The following is a 16746-nucleotide window of genomic DNA, read 5'->3' on the forward strand; positions in this document are numbered from 1 at the left end:
CTTTGAGGATAAGTATTTACTTGAGCACAATATTATTCTATGAGCTTTAGCTGTAGAAAACTCCTGAAAGCAAGTTCTGTATTTTAAGTGAAAAGCTTATGGGGGAAAACACAGGTGAGAGGATAGAGTTGTTATGGTATTTGGTGAAGGTTTTTGGCTGAAGTTTGGATGTGCTTGCAAAAACTGCTTGATGTCCCAATGGCTTTTAGTAGCATAAAATGATGGGAGAACCTTTTGAAGCTGAGCTAACAGAAATAGATCTAGTATAGGGTTGTTTTTTAAAAAAATTCTGACAGTTTGCCTTCAAAATACATAAAATACTTTAAAATGTTTATATCCAAAATATTTTTGTTAGTGATTTCAGGACATTTTTTATTGTGTAGACTACACTTAATGTTACTGGTAAGGGAGCAGAGATCTGTCAATGGACATTCTGGGTTGTCCTGGTTGTTGTTCTGGTCCCAAATGTTACAGTGCAAAGGTAAGAAGTACAAGAACACAATGTGGATGGGCTTTAATGCAGTATATTAAGGCAGAGTGTTCTGCCTCCCAGAAGCTGCTAGTAGTTGGGTCTTATCAGCAGGTGGGAAGACACTCTGAGGTTTTTAGGTGGAATTTTTAATCAGTAATCATGGTGTCTTTTACATTCTTTTAGAACATAACCATATGCTATTATAAGGAGGAGGAAAAACTCAGCCTAAAGTAGCATAAGTGTTAGGGCTTTACTGTGTAAGCAGATAGAAAAATGTTATCTCAGTGCTTCAGAAGCAGACTGCAAGCTTGCTGAAGAAACATGGTGCTTCTTTGGCATAGGTCCTGGTCCTTCCTAAAACATTGTATGTGGTAGAAGGAAGGAGTTCAGAATTTTTGACATCATGGACATATGCTAAGGGTGGAACATTTTATTCAGAGTTCAAAATGACTGCTTGTGTGTAGATTGAGTAAAACCTAAATAGCCTGGGGTTTGGTTATTGTCATTTCTTTGTGGATGGATTTAAGTGGAGAATTCTGTAACTTGCTTGCCTGGTTCTTCCAGAACAGTTTGGCAAGACCTGGATTTGTTCTGATTTGTATAAATGTCTTTGAACAGTAACATCTGGAGAACGTGTTTCAGATTCATTACACAATAGTACATTTTGTTCATTTTCATCTTAAATAGCCAATACTTTTTTTAAGATTTACAGTTGGAAAAAGAAGAAAAGTTATTTGAAAACTTGCTAAAATGTAGTATATCCTTTTACACCTTTTGTATCTGTGGGATAATGATATAAATCAGTCTCTTGTCAGAGCTAAATAGCTTTTATTTTTGTTTTTTCTTTTCTTTTTAATGGTTCTAATAGTGTGCCTGGTGTGAAAACAGTATTTTATTTATTTGTGACTTACTAATATTTATTATGTTTCTTTTCATATGTTGTAAACCTTTTTGAGGGAACAATAAGGAATATATTTTTTAATGTAGAACTTGATACTCAGTACAGAGCTTAAGAAAGCTGTTCTCACATTTTTAAGATATTTCAAGATACATTGCTGGGCAAAAAAGTATGTGCTGCTGAACTTCCTAAAAATGGAATTTTCCACTTTAGAAAATACTTGCAGTGAATCATATAAAGACAATATTTTGATAATATCATGTCAAGGAGGATGAAACTTTATGTATTTAAGACCCAAGATGGAATTGATGAGCATAACCAGTCTTTGCAGTCTGTATTAATACCAGGTCTGCAAGCACATTTTGTGTACCTTCTTTTAGATGTCTCTCTTTATGTCTTTGCTATTCCATAGGTGGAATTAAGCGATTCTCAATTTCTTGGGTTAGTCCTGTGATTCTTTCTGTTTCATTTGTATGTTTATTTATCCCACTCATCAACTGGGGTTATTTCAATTTGTTTGCTGTTTCTTGTATTCTGAGTTTGGTGGTAAGAGGGTGGTAATTTCAATTTAAGAAAGTGCTGCAGACTTTATTACAAGGAATAAAACTCTCTAGAGTTTTCTTGGAAGTAGTTTGCTTGAAGCCTAAAAGGGTGAAAGAAGTCAAGACTAATATCCAAGTCTGGGAATTGTCTAAGCAGATTTGCAGCAGAAGCACTTTGAGGTGTAGGTTAATTTCATTTTAACTTGATTCAGAGCCATCTTCCAGTGACCAGGTTGACATAACTTGCTAGTCATTTTTTATAAAAGATCTCTTTTCTTTTTAATTTGCAGAAACATTAAATCCTCAAAACCTGGCAGGGGGTTTTTATACTTACATGGAAGCACCAAGTATAGACCAATTTATTCATTTTTCTCACGCACATGCTTTGCATTATGAAGGGACAGGCATAGTTACCAGTGAGATTTGTAAGATGGTTTCCATTATTGCAGGTTACTGGTCACTGAGCTCTTTGCTCCTGAGTACTTCTACAGCAGCATGAAATCCTTGCTCTTGTGTTGAAAATACTTGCTTCACAATTCCGGGTAGATCCACATTGCTTTCATGTTCACTGTAAAATGCGTCTATACTGCTGATACTGAGGAATGCAAGAGAGGGTATTTGGCATTTTTGCCTACTCCTTGATTTGTCATCCAGATAATGTGCACAGCTTATTACAGCAGAATTTTCATTCACAGGCTGCAATACTTAGCTTTGATAACTGTTCTGTGTTTCCTGTTGGATCTCTGTCATGTCATGTGATGTTGCAGACAATGTGAAAATGCACAGAACTGACCTAAGCCTTGTAATTTAAGCTGGTATGTTGTCCTCTGCTTCTATCCACATATAAGTATTTGGTAGATGTCAATTTTGGGGCATATCTTTGCAAGTAAGCACTCTGTCATCTGGCATAACTTCTCATGTCAAACCGTATGTCAGTTATGCTTTTCTGCAAGTGTGCTTCTCACACAGCAAAATTGTTTTGTAGTTGAAAAAGGAATGTTATTAATCATAGCTGGAGGAATATTTGAATGCCTTGTCCAGTTAGGCATTGCTCTTTTTTTATTTAGGCTGCAATTGGGTATATGAGCCAGATGATGAGGAGGAGTTCAGTGTGGAGTGGGCAGCCTACATGAATGTTTGAACCAGCAGTTCCAATTCAAAGTGTTTTCAACAAGTCATTCTCTTACTCAAGGTGATGTGTTTTCTTTCTAAGAGCTCATTAGATCACAGCTATTCTTTCACCTCTTCTTCCTCCAAGAGTCCCTTAGAGAAGTAAAAAGAAATTCTGGTGAGGAAATCTGCCACTGAGATGTGAGCCGTTTTTTAAATGCTTTCCTAGGTGTGGATCTGAATCAGTACTATTTTACCAATGTCATTAAAGGCTTCCATTAACAGGACAGGTACAGGCATAAACAGTTTTGGCAGTGAGCATGTATCCCTGCTTGGGGCTGTTAATAAAGCATGGAATATTAGTGGTTGTAAGGAGAAGACCTTGAAAGTCATCTCTTTCAAAACAGTACTCAGCACAGAGTTGAGTTTAGGTTGCCTGTGGTCTTGTCCAGGTGAGTTTTGAACATGTCCAAGGCAGGAGCTTCTACAACCTCTTGGAACAGCTTATTCCATCGTGTGACTACTGTCATAGTGAGGATTTTTCCTTTAATATAATTAGTTTACTTTTTTGCATCGTTTTTTCACCTGACACTGTGTACCTGAAAAGAATCTGGTCTTTCCCCTGTTCATACTACTGCTTGGCTGCTCCTGCATTGTGGAAGGATTAAATGAATTGCAAGGTTACCAGCATCCAAAGCTAAGGCAAAGCTTTGCATTAACCTCCACCAACTCCTTGCACTTCTTCCCTGAGAAAGGCAGAGAATTACATGATATATTTTAATATTTTTGGTTTATTCTTTAGCTTTTGGTGGCTGCTAGTTTGTCACAAATGACAGGAAATCTGAACTGGGGGAGAGGGCTAAAACAAGTCTTCACCTTTGCTTTAGGAAGGCAGAGGTGTTTATAGAGTTTTTCTGGGTCCTCCCTAATCCAAAAGGCTGTACACCTGTCAAGAACATTCTTAACCTTATATTCACGCTGTGAACTTTTAGAATTTCCTAAGTTTTACTAGAAAGTTTTCCTTCCAAACCTGAAATTTGGTAACTGCAGATTGTAAGAATTTCTAGGTAATGGAGGAGATTAATGGACTCCCAGTCCATGGTAACCTTTTCTTTGTGCTTCAGCAGACTTCTCCTGACCCTGATATTATATGTGGTCTTTGAGAGTGAGGGTTAAATGCAAATGCAATAAACATGCTTTTCTCCTGAGGGAATCTTGGGGGAGAGGAGGTGAAAGTGTAGTTGTGATCTGATAAGCTCTTGGAAGAAAATGCATCGACTTGAGTCAGAGGATGACTTGTTGAGAAGACTTGGGGCTAGAACTACTAGTTCAAACATTTATGTTTCTTCAAATGTATGATTTAGTAACTGGGGAAGACTTAAAGGAAAATATACCTGTCAGCTGTTCCTAATTTCCAAATTACTTGAAGTACTTTTCTGAAGTGTTGGTTATGTCAGTGGCATATATGATAAACCTGTGGAGAATTCCTGTTCTTACCAGTTGCCAGGCAGAACAGGTGTCCTTTACTTTGGGCAACACAATGGTGACAAGTGGTTCAGTAGGATGCATTTTTTTGTGTGATTTTCTTTTTTCCCCCCAAATGAAATATAATTAAGACTCCTGTGAACAAGTGAAACCATGTAAGAAAGACTTATCTTTCATTTGATATTTAAAGTTCTGTCTAGAATAAGAAGTCAGCTCCTTTGTTGCAAAGTAGAGCATAATCCTGGATTTTGCAGCAGCAGAATAGGAAGAAGCTAATTTAGGTTACTGCATGCAAATCTCATTTCTGACCCTGCTGTCAGTTGCTCAAAGATTTCAGCAGTATGTTTTTTTTACTAACTTTTGTATCTTACTGCCATAATGTGACTTTTTGGAATATTTATGGAAAATGTAATAGTAATGCCATGTAATTAGTTGCTAAATAATCAAAACTAAGTGTTGAAATTGTTGTGAAGGCATAGGCAGTGTATGGGATATATGTGTTTCTCCTATAACTGACCAAACTCACTGCACTTGACTTGAGACTTTACATTGACTTGACTGAGGGCTGAGACCTGGCCACTCAGCCCTGTGGTTGGCTGAGTTATGCCACAGGCATGGCTGGGTCCTTGAAGCCTGTTGTGAATGTTTGGACACGCACGAATTCTGTTGGCTTTTGCAGGATACAGGGCTGGGGAGGAACAGGAGAGGAGTAAGGTAATTTCTGTAAGTTGTTATTCTGTGCACAATAGGTAAAAGTCATCTCCAGAAGATAAAAGCTACTGGCGTATGAAATCCTTTTCATTTCATACAATCACTTTTCATCAGTTAGGTAGGTGAAATAACGTATTTTAACATGGATAACTCTGGGAAAAGCAGCTTTTTAAACAACATGGCACGTTAGTGTGCAAGGTTTCAAGACTGAGAGTTAAACCATCTCTGTGTCAGTGAACCTGAAGCCCTGCTTTGGACAAGTAGGTTTGAAATTACTATATTCAGCTGTAAAGTTAATGTGTATTTAGTGGTATTCCCTTTAGAGTAACAGGGCCTGTTGCATTTTTTTAAAGCTGGAGAACTGTGACTAGGTTGTCAGTAGAAAAAAGTGGTAGAACAAGATGATTAATAAGTTAGTAGAACTATTTTTTGTTAACCCAAGAGCTCTAAACCAGCTGAGTAGAAATTCACCAAATTTACTTGCTGTTTGGCTTGCCCTCTCGTATAGTATCAGAGAAATGGAAGACTACAAGTGTCACTGGTTGTGGAAAGGGGCTTAAAAGGGATGGTGGGACCAAGAAAGCCTGAATGCTGGATAGATTATGTTAACTGTGTTGAGAAATAGAATTAGTAGATTTATGTAGAGGTACATCTATGAAAAATCCTAGCTGTTCTAGGGTTAAAAAAGGTCTTTAAAGGCAGGACTGATAGGAAATCAATAATTTCTATTTGAATTTTCTACAGGAAGTCCCTGGTGAGTAGCAGAATAGCTAATCTGCTGGGGCTTCCTTTTCTTTCCAGTCTTTTCTGCATGTGCAGCCTGACTGCTGCAGTTGAACGCTTAATATATTTAGCTTCTTAGACTTTTCTATTTGACTTCTAATGGATGTTTTAAATGGAAGTCAGTGGGATCATGGGGACAATAAAAGGTTGTCCACATATATGATTAATACTGTTCAGTACTGACATCCTAACATGCATTTTTTTAACACCAGTGGTGTAGAAGTATTATGAAAACAAAGCACTGTTCTCCTTTGACTAAATCACCAGCAGTACTCCTTAAACCACCCAAACAGTTCAGTGTGGACTTGAGCAGAGTGATATGAAATTACTCAGAATTGGAGCATTGGGTGGTGTGTTAACATTATAGGAGATTTAATATTGTTCGAATATCTCATTTCTGAAGTTAAATTAAGATAGGAACATGACTTGTTGCAGTTACTGAAATCTGAAATACTTTTTTCCTGATGGCTTGGAACAAATAAAGATGAAGCAGCCAAAACATTAATGCACAATAATCGACTACAAATGTCTGTAAACATGTTCTGTTAGGTTGCTATGAAACTCTTTATTCCTGGCAAATGAGAAGATGACTGTGAGACTGCCTTAAAGCTGTTGTCTCTTACACAAAGGGTCAGTGGTAATTTGTGGGGTTCTGAAAATCACAAAGATCACTCTTTTTTTTGTTTAAGTAAAATTGAACCAAGTATTGCTTTTTTTCTTAATGTTTGTTCTTCATAATTTCCTTATTAAGGAAGTCTTAATAATAGGATTTTCCTTATTAAGGAAGGCTTCTAGGGTGTGTTTTCACTTCCTTAACATGCATCTAGTCCTACTACTGAGTTACTGGGATGGAGAGATGAGAAGAATTGTCCTTTTTTTTTGCATGACCCTGTTTGCCATATTGCTTCCCTCAGTACCTGGCAAAGGGCACTGACCTGTTCAGATGGCTGAAACCAGGGATGTTTATAAAGCCAGGCAGGTTAATTGAAAAGCACATCAGCGTGATGTCCTCCTGCAGAGGCTGATGCACCTGGCTTCAGAAAATGTAGAGGTGCTGCTTTCACCTGGACTGACAAGTCAGCCCGTTGAGTTGGTGTTAATTTGTTTTGAGCTGCGAGGCTGATGCAAATCGTAGGAGAAGAACACATTTTAGGAAATGTTTCTTTGTTGGTAAGGAAATTACATATGGAAACACAAAGTATCTCTGGGTTATTTGCTTGAGTCAGATTTCAGCTGAAATCTGACTCAGCTGGTTTGCAGAGAGTGATGTGAATGGCTGTTTATCAAAATGGACTCCCTTTTCACATTTTGAAAAAAAAGTGAAAAATAAGAAAATGTGAAATAAAATAGATAAAAATATGTAGGCTTAATTCATTTAAATGAATTATATTTAAATATTTTGTGTTAGTTTTAAAAATGATTTTTATACTGTATCAATAAAAATAGTTGGTTACAGCAACGCCATACAATTTTTAATGTTTGGGGAAATGAATAAATTTGCTTTATCCTAACAATGTGTATGTCTTTTTGTCATAAGGGACTAGATTTTATAAAGAAAGCCCTACCCCTTGATACTCTACCCAAGGTTGTTTTCCAATCTAATAAATAGTAAAGTGCTTTAGGATTTGCTTTTAAGAGGTCAGTATTATTGTTTTAATGCTATAGTCAAAACCATTCCTGAGTAATAAATCTCATTCATTGAATTCCCTAGCTCACTCATTTCTGTTTTAAGCCATGATACTTCAGAATTGCGCCTTTAGTCCTGAAAGTCCAAATTAGGTACTTCACACTCCTCACATTACAGCTGTCTTGTTACATTTCACTTTTGCCTTATTGATTTTCACTTCATTTGTTCCATCATGCTCCATTGATAGCAGCATGAGGCCTCTAATTTAACATCTCAGTAGTATTTCAGCAGTTTTATTAGGATGTATTTTATATTTTGAATTATAGAGTGACATACTAGTGTGGTGGAGCTAAAATGCTTCTAAATTAATTCATCACCCTAAATTGATATTAAAGAATTAATTTTCAAATTTGTATCAATTATTAGTTAAAAGCTCATTTTACAGGATTGTTCAAATACATTTCAAGTTTTGTGTGAGGGTGTAAAACTACTTATGGAACCTATGTATTAGGCTATTTCAGTGTACTCTGAAAAATCTGTTAATAAAGGATAAGGTTAGGTAAGCTGTAAGTCTTACATCAAAATATCCTGTAAGCAAGTGAAGTGAAATATAGTGGTCTGCCAATGGACTTGTAGGAAGCAGGAAAGTAGGAAGGAAAATTACCAACATTACCATATGTCTTCATAATGTTAATGTATTTTTAGTTTATTAATATAAGATTTGTTTTAAATTAAAATTTAAATGTGTCAGTGAAAGAGAAGGAAATCAAGATGGCTAATTCATGGTATGCTATATAAGTAAAAAGAAGGGAAGAAGATGTTTGCCAAGTGTTTATGGTGTTACCGATGGGTATGGGTACAGGGACAGCTCTCATGGTTTTATCTGAAGCAGGGCTTCTGCACCTTCACAATTGTAGGGGTAAGGCCTGGGGCAACTGCACATTTGCATAGGAAGTTTATTTTCCTTTTTCTTTGGCCATGTTGTCTGTCAGCAGAGAGAGTGCACCAGAGGATGCAATACAGGAACTGAGATTACAGCTCCTTCAGTAATGAGAACAATTTACACAGTAAACAGTCCCTCTAGGGGAAAAAAGAATCTTGCATTCTCTTTGTTTCCAGTGTCTTGTATGAGAAATTGTGCTGTGTCCTGCAATTGTGGCAGCTCTTTGGACTTGGTGTTGGCTTGTGTAGCCTCACTGACACCACCAACATTACAGTGTCATTTGATGGCATTTTTTTTTTACTTGCTTTAAATGAATGTTCCTGGTGGGGGGGAAGAAAAAAAGGAAAGCAGAGGGAGAGCCAAAAACATATTCACTGATACTTATACATACATACATGCATATGGACAGGATACAAGGAGATACTGGAGTGGTGTGTGAGAATGAAAGATGTGTACTTAAAGATCTGTGAAACATGCCTCCCTTTAGTATATTGCAAATGCACCCTTGGACAATGGTTTTTCCCTAATCATCCCTTTCTGAAAACTTCTGTTAGCTTTCCTTTTTCTAGTTGAACTTACAGCTATTGAAATTAGAAATTCTCCTAGTAACAGCTTTCCCACTTACTAGTTTAGTCTGTTTTTTTTGGTTAGTTATTTCATGGTTATTTTGTTATTGTTTCATTTATTTCATAGCCACTGGTGTGCACTGTGCACATTTTTTCCATCCAATTTGAAGTCTTGGCATTTTCATGCATGATGGATTCCTATAGAAACCTACTGTCTATTTCCCAATGTTCTAAAGGGAAGATTTAATAGCAGACTGAGATTTTTCTGCTGTACTCCCTTGACAAAAAAGTAGTGCTGGCAAATATTTTAAATATGTGTTATAGAGGATATTGTAGTGGTGTTTCATGTCCCACTCCTTGTTTTTAATTTCATGAACTGAACAATTATGTATGCAACCATCTATTAGACTGATGCATATTTGGGCTCTGAAATTACTGTGGCACAGAAATGTGGCAGGACTAAAATAACCTTTTGCACTCCCATAGGGAAGAAATAAAAAGAAATATTTTGGGTTTGTAGCAGGAACAGCATTTTTTTGTCTTGCCTTGGAGACAAAGCAAATTATTTAAATGTGGCCTTACCTTGTGAGAGAAGACTGGTAAGAATGGGCACTGCCGATGGGGAGTGTGGATGAGAGCCAGTGTGCTTTTGTACAGGTGCTCCTGTACATCTGTCTGCCTTTGAGTAGGGACAGTTACTTGTCAGTGCCTGAAAAAAAAAAGGAAGAAACAACACTTACCTTAATTGTAAACATTTTAAAATGCTTGTAAGTATTGTGTACTCTCATATAAGCGTGAGGGGTATGCACGTTTCAGTGTGAATAGGTCAGAACAAATTTTCCTTCAAGTATTAAGAATGTTGTAAGTTACAAACTGTTCTTATCTTTCGTTTAGTTTCTCCTTTTCTTCCTCTGAGTTGTTACAAGTTAAAGTGTCTGTACCTGTAATGAATGGCTATTGTTTCTACACCTAAAAAAGCCCATCTAAACAGCCATATGCTTAATTGCATGTGACTTGTTTAGAAGTAAAATATTTCTGGGACAATATTTTCCACTTAGAGCTGGTGTATTGAAGGAATTGTGTGGTGTTGTTTCTTTTCTATATAGGTAAAGACAGAGTTTTCAACACCCCTTTATGTGAACAAGGAATTGTTGGTTTTGGTATTGGAATTGCTGTTACTGGTGCTACAGCCATTGCAGAAATTCAATTTGCAGATTACATTTTTCCAGCATTTGATCAGGTTAGTACTAATAAATTTGAGAGTGGTTAAAAGAAATCTTACAACTGTTTAAATTACTCTTCTGTTAGCATTAGTACTTGGTTTGAATATGTAATTTTTGCAAATATAACCACAGCTGTATTACTAATATTTGTGCATGCTTTAAGTAAACAGGCATAAACTGCAAACAGTACTAGTACTGTACTGTAAACAGTAAACTGTACCAAAGCCAGTTTGAAGGCTTATTGAATAATGGAAATTAAAGATGTGGCTTGAGGCAAATGTCTGTTTTAATTTTTGGTTTTGTGGCTGTGTTGGCTTCAGCAGCCTTAAATTCAACAGCCTGTGTCTTCCGAACACAGTTTCTCATTTCTCCAGCATACAGCTGCAGCTGGCCATGTGTCCGCAAGACAAAGTACAGATCTGGTCTGGGCTGATTGACAGTATGGAATGAGGAAACAACTGGGTTATAAGGCTACCCCTGAGGCTCAGGCATCTAACTTGAACACAGTAAATTATTGGTTTATTTGCCTTGGAAAATGTTTGTCTTTGCACTGACTTAGAGTATTCCTTTGCTTCTAATTTCATCCTCTGAATCCCATGCATTGGAACAGATGATGTATTTACATTGCATGTATTGCAGTGTCTTGATGCATAACTAGAGGTATTGAACTGAATGTTGCTTTTGTATATAAATCTTCCCAGATTGTTAATGAAGCAGCAAAATACCGTTACCGCTCTGGGGATCTGTTCAACTGTGGAAACCTCACCATTAGAGCACCCTGGGGCTGTGTGGGCCATGGTGCACTATATCACTCTCAAAGTCCAGAAGCCTTTTTTGCTCACTGTCCAGGAATAAAGGTATAGTAACTCTTACTTTATGAAGATTAATTATTTTGTTTGTTTGTTTTGTAATGGACCTGACTAGCAGTGAGTCTGGATGCAGACAGGGGAAGAAGAGTAGATGTCAGCCCATAACAAAATATCTGACTATGTTAATTAAAAACTATTAGAAAACTTAAACTGTGCTAAGTGTTTGAGAATTTATAGCCATTATTGAAGCAATCTTTTGTAGACATAGCATTTCGTATTTGTCTGTTTTTGCACTACAGCCATACATTTTACATAGTTTTTTGTCCGGTATAGTACAGAACCTAAAAACTAACACTTGATAGGTAGTACTTTCCTTTCTGTTTTTTTTCTTTCTGCATCTGTCTTAAGTGCATTATTGAATTAATTTATATGAAATTAAATTAATTTCACAAACTGAAACACCAGAGGTTCTGTCTGAACATGAGAAAGCACTTGGCACAGATTGCCCAGAGAATTTGCAGAGTCTCTATTCTTGGAGGTATTCAGAGTTTGTCTGCATGTGGTTCCGGGCAACTGGATCTGGATGGCTCTGCTTGGTCAAGGGCATTGGCCCAGATGACCCTTGGGAGGTCCCTGCCAACCTCAACTGCTTTGTAATTCTTTGAGTGAGAACTTTATGCAAGCTTTCTGCCTGAGACGGTGGCATCCCTTGAAATGAAGATGCTGAGTGCTTAGGTGGATAGCTTTCCTAGAGAAGAGGGAGGGGCAGGATCTAGTAATCTCACATTAAGATAGCACTGTTTGCCAGGCTCCCAATTTTTTTTTCTGAGTAAGTTTTTGTCTGTGAGCCTGTTAGCTGGCACCAGTCCACTGAGCAATGGCTCATGGCAGATTAATGTGGAAGATTTAACCAGAACCAGTATTAGTGTTCTAAAGGTGCGTTCATTGTTTATCTGCTGTTTAAACTGTTGTCTATGTATGATTTTGGTGTCCTAAAACTTCAGATATTACTCATCTACAGGGAGGCCATAGCCATTTCTCCTACTTGTTTTTCTCTTTACTTATATAAAACCTTGTATTATTCACATTTTATTTCATTATGTTTTGAGGAATGGGATACATTTTTGGTTTTGGGTATTCTTTATGGTATTTGAGGTTCTCTTCTGAACTTGAAAGTATTTCCTGATTATAGACAAAAGCAATCTACAAAATCTTTTGCCAGGTTATTAAATCAAATATTTTCTGGAGCTTATTTAAACACTAAAGTAGTTTATTATCATATGAAAGCGAAAGATAATTTAGATGATTCAAATACTGATGCCAGGTCTAGCTAATTTCTGCTGCTCTTTGTGTTAGTTTTTCACTTTCTTTCACTTTCCTTTGGGTAAAATGCTAAAATAAGTTGCTACCACTAAGAGCTGTCATCTCAGTTAAAGGTAAAGGCACATTGATTCTGTGGAACTGATGGAACAACCTACTAGTTTTTTGTGCACAGGGAAGTGTTTTAGACTCTATCTTTTGAATATTGTTGCTTTTTGAAAAGTGTTGTTCCTTTAATATTTTTTGCAAAGCTGTTTGTTAATGCAGTTCATAATGTTTCAAGATTGCAGGTATTTTTTATTAAACCTGGCTCTTAACATAGAAATCAAGAAGTTAAAATGAGCTTGTGGTTCAGGTGCATTTTCAAATGTCCCATATCTATTTAAGTATATTTTCTCCATATTACAGGAGGAAAGGCAATGTCTTACAAGCTGAGAAGGGTAGGGTTTGATGTTTGGGAAGAGCAGCTTTCAAAACAACCCTCCTATTAAACTTTGTGAAAGGTTTTTGGCTTTTTACTTTGTATTTTTCTTAAGTGGCAGGTAAGGTTTGGATTTCCCAAGCCAAAGGGAGTTTGTACAACTTTGGTTATTCAGGGGAAGAACTGTGGTCATTGGTACTTAGACAAAGCTTGTTGGGGTTTGAGGACACTACTGGATGGTTGCAGCTTTTGTCCACTATTGTGAGGATATACATGGAAGATGTTAATATTGATTCTCTGCATTCCATTGTAAGAATATCTGCTCTCATATTTAGAAGCTTTCTTTTTCATTTCCAGCCTAAATTTGTCCCTGACTAACTTGTATATTTATCTGTCCTTCTCCATGCCCTTTGTATCCTAAGAGTACCACTTGTACTCTCTTTAGTCTTTGTTTCATTAGACTAAACAAAGTATCAAAGAAATATTAATATCTGGAGCTCTTTGGACATCTGTTCAATTTGTTTTCTTTTCAAAGGGTTGAAAGAATAATTAAGTATCCAGCTGAGTTTCTAGCAGGGATTTTTGCAATAGCACTAACAGTTCCTTGGTTATGTTACGGTTTTTTTGTAGAACTATACTGCATAGTATGCTAGTCATCCTTTGAGTAGATAATAAATTCCGATCTGAATTTCTACTGCTGAGTTCTAAATTTATAACAAAAATGTAATCCTTAAACATGTGACTTTCAGTATCTGTTTTTTAGTTTGTTTTTGTCAGTCATGTCCTCAATATGAACTGGGTCTTTTTGGTATCATCCTCTGTAGTGGTAGTGACTCCCAACTTTGGAATAGTTTTCATTACCATGCTCTGACTTAATATTGTAAATGAATAAGGTAAATAAAATCTGTCCTAAAAATGGTTCCTAAGGATCTGTACTAGTGACATTCATGGGTAATTTCCCATGTGTCTGTTACCAAATGCTTTGGTGAAATATTAATAAACTGCTTTTCCCTTGTTTAGAAAAATCACTTATCGAGTTAATTTCATGTAATAGGAGATTTAGGTTGTGTTTTCACTCTTTTATATTACTTTTATATAAATAAATGATATTACTCTCAAAATATATTTTGAAGCCATGGCTGTAGTTAACATGGATTTTTTTTTTCAAGCAAGTCCTAGAACTAATGTTTTCAGTGACTTCTAACTTCACAGCTATAGAAGTGTTTGCTGGTAGACTTCATGCTGCGTGTTCCAGCTCTTTGAGGTCTCTGGGATGTAAATTAGTCAGTTCTTCTGATTTGAGGGAATTCGGCTCTTGCATTCTATTTTCTTTATAACTGCCATAATTGGGTAACTTTCTTCTCGTAATAGAAATTCTTGTAGATCATCCAAAGTTAACTCTTCTGTTGGCAAATGAATTATACTGTTTCCTTCCAAGTATTTGGATTACATTTGGAGGCCTTGCTTAATTTTCTTTGCTTGATAATAGTTTAAGGTATTTATTGGTTATTTATTTCCAAAATGAACAGATTTCAGTCTTTCACTGTAAGCAAAGAAAGTCAGCTTTAAATAGCTTTTTCCTTTTGTAGCCTTCAAAACTTACTGGACTAAGTCTGAATACCTTCAAGGTCTGTTCTGATGAATCTTTACCCAAGCAAATGAGGATCACTCAGCTGAATTTTTTTGTTATACATCTACATTAATTTTACTAAGTTCATATATATATATATATATATGTATATATACTTACGTATGTATGACTTATATATACTTTATATGTATGTATCTGTAAATCTGACTGACATTTTTCTGTTCCTTTTACTTCAACTGTTACTGTTAAGATGTTAGTTCTACCTTACCTGGGCAGAGTACCTTAGTATTTAAATCACTGTATAGAGGGGAACTGTTAAAGCCTCATCAATGAACAAAGTAAAATTCAAAATTTGGAGTGTGTTTTAATAATGTAGCACTGATGTTAATTCACTTTTTAAGAACAGCTCAATCTGTACATAGATTTATTTAAAGCAAATAATTGCTTAGTGTTGAGTATTATTGAGAAAGTTTCTAGCAGAATTGCAATTTTAAATAAACTATTTAAAAAATATTTTTACAGGTTGTTATTCCAAGGAGTCCTCTGCAGGCCAAAGGATTGCTGCTGTCATGCATAGAGGACAAAAATCCATGCATATTCTTTGAACCTAAAATACTTTACAGAGCTGCAGGTAAAGATTTGTACGTTGTATTTTCCAATAAAGTAACAATGTTTGGGGTTTTTTGTACATATATGTTGATAGTCACAGCTAAAACAATACTTTAGTAGAAATCTTGACTTGTTTGGTCTCTAGCTCTGTTGTGGGCTGGGTTTTTAGAGGAATTGTGTAAACTGAATAAATTCTTGAAGTTTGACTGCAAAGATAAGTGAACATTTACAGTCTCAGGTTAAAAAAATAAGTAGAAGTAAGAGGTATTATTCTGTATCAAATTCTGATAAAAAATTGGCAGAACTTGAACTACTTTCTTGTGGTGATTTATATACTAAGATAAGTTTCCAGATCAGTTTTTATTTTTCCAGAAGAACTGAGCCCCGCCATCACCGTTTTCCCAAAGTTAAAATTTCTTTGAAATGCTTAATTTCTAAAAATCTTCAAAATCTGCCCACTTAGATTTTAACCTTATTTGAAAAGAACTGTGATTGCCATTACTTTGTTTTAGTCATAGTGAACTTTCTGGTTCAAAGTAGTTTTAACAACTCTCATTATGTGTAATGTATTGGAACAGTGAAAATTGACAATGATGGTGCTTGAGTTGGTTCTAAAAATTAGCTTGCTACTTGTTTGGAATAGAGAAACTTGACAGAACAGTGGAGATAGGCAGAGAAATTGGATGAGCAACTGATAAAATAGAACTGAAGCCACGACTTACCTGTAGCATTTCCCTGTCCTGTGGCTTTATGTATGTGAACTATGCTTGATCCATCAATCCAGTTTATAAGTTGACTGTGTGGACTGAATTTGAGTGACAGACAAAATGTTTCTATTTTGCTTTGGATCTTTTAAGAATACTTTTCCATCAGTGCATCCATTTTGTCAGTAAATTTATCGTCTTCCTAGAGAGACAATAATAAGGGAAAAATTAGAAAGCAGACATCAAAACTACAAAAAATGGTAATATAACTCAGGAACACATAGGATATTTACTGGTAAAACTGCTTATTTGCTTTTACATTTTCAAAAAAGACCCAGAAGTCCCATTAGCAATGTAAATTTAAAAGTGCAGCTATATTTAGTGTGGTGGGGTGTGATGTATCCATAAGGTATTGCATTCCTTAAGTTCAGTGTGTTTTGAGAACTTAATAAAATTCAGCTCTGTCCATTCATTTAGAGCAAGTAGTTTGAAAAATGAGCTTGAGTCCGAGTCCTGTTAAACAAAGAAGAAAAGATGAAGTGTCTTTAAAACAGGCCTTTCTTCCTCCTCCTTCCCCCCAGTATTTACAAGTCACAAGTACAGACTGTAGAGTTAGTAAACTACTTGCTTTCGCACTGGCATGAAAGGCTGCGCATCAGTATCACACAGCTTTTGAGAATATAGGGAGGCTTTTGTGCTTGAGGAAATGACTTGCAAAGCAATTGCTGGATCATTTAGTGAACATAAATCAGGCTTGTGATCAAAGTCTTGAGTAAAGATGTGCTGAAATAATGGTTAATGTGATACATGTGCTGGTCAGTAACCAGATACAGTGTTGCTGTTGTTGGTAATTTCTGAAAGACTGTGATTTCCTCCTGTATGCTCATGGCTGATTTTCAGAGACTTTACTTATATTTTTTATTTTAAAATTT

The 16746-nt window shown here is 36.0% G+C and overlaps 1 protein-coding gene across 2 annotated transcripts in view; it reads left to right on the forward strand.

Annotated features, from left to right (window-relative positions):
* BCKDHB (branched chain keto acid dehydrogenase E1 subunit beta) overlaps positions 1-16746 on the forward strand; it is a 116563-nt gene that overhangs the window by 12782 nt on the left and 87035 nt on the right. For both annotated transcript variants that reach the window (XM_042016692.1, XM_042016693.1), the window contains exons 4-6: positions 10244-10377; positions 11062-11217; positions 15024-15132. In XM_042016692.1, the coding sequence (XP_041872626.1) occupies positions 10244-10377; positions 11062-11217; positions 15024-15132 (399 nt within the window). The remainder of the gene's footprint in view (positions 1-10243; positions 10378-11061; positions 11218-15023; positions 15133-16746) is intronic.

This window comes from Corvus kubaryi, unplaced genomic scaffold (assembly GCF_017639235.1).
Source record: "Corvus kubaryi isolate FWS band 111438036 unplaced genomic scaffold, C.kubaryi_AGA036_p1.0 split3-73, whole genome shotgun sequence".
Taxonomy (NCBI): domain Eukaryota; kingdom Metazoa; phylum Chordata; class Aves; order Passeriformes; family Corvidae; genus Corvus; species Corvus kubaryi.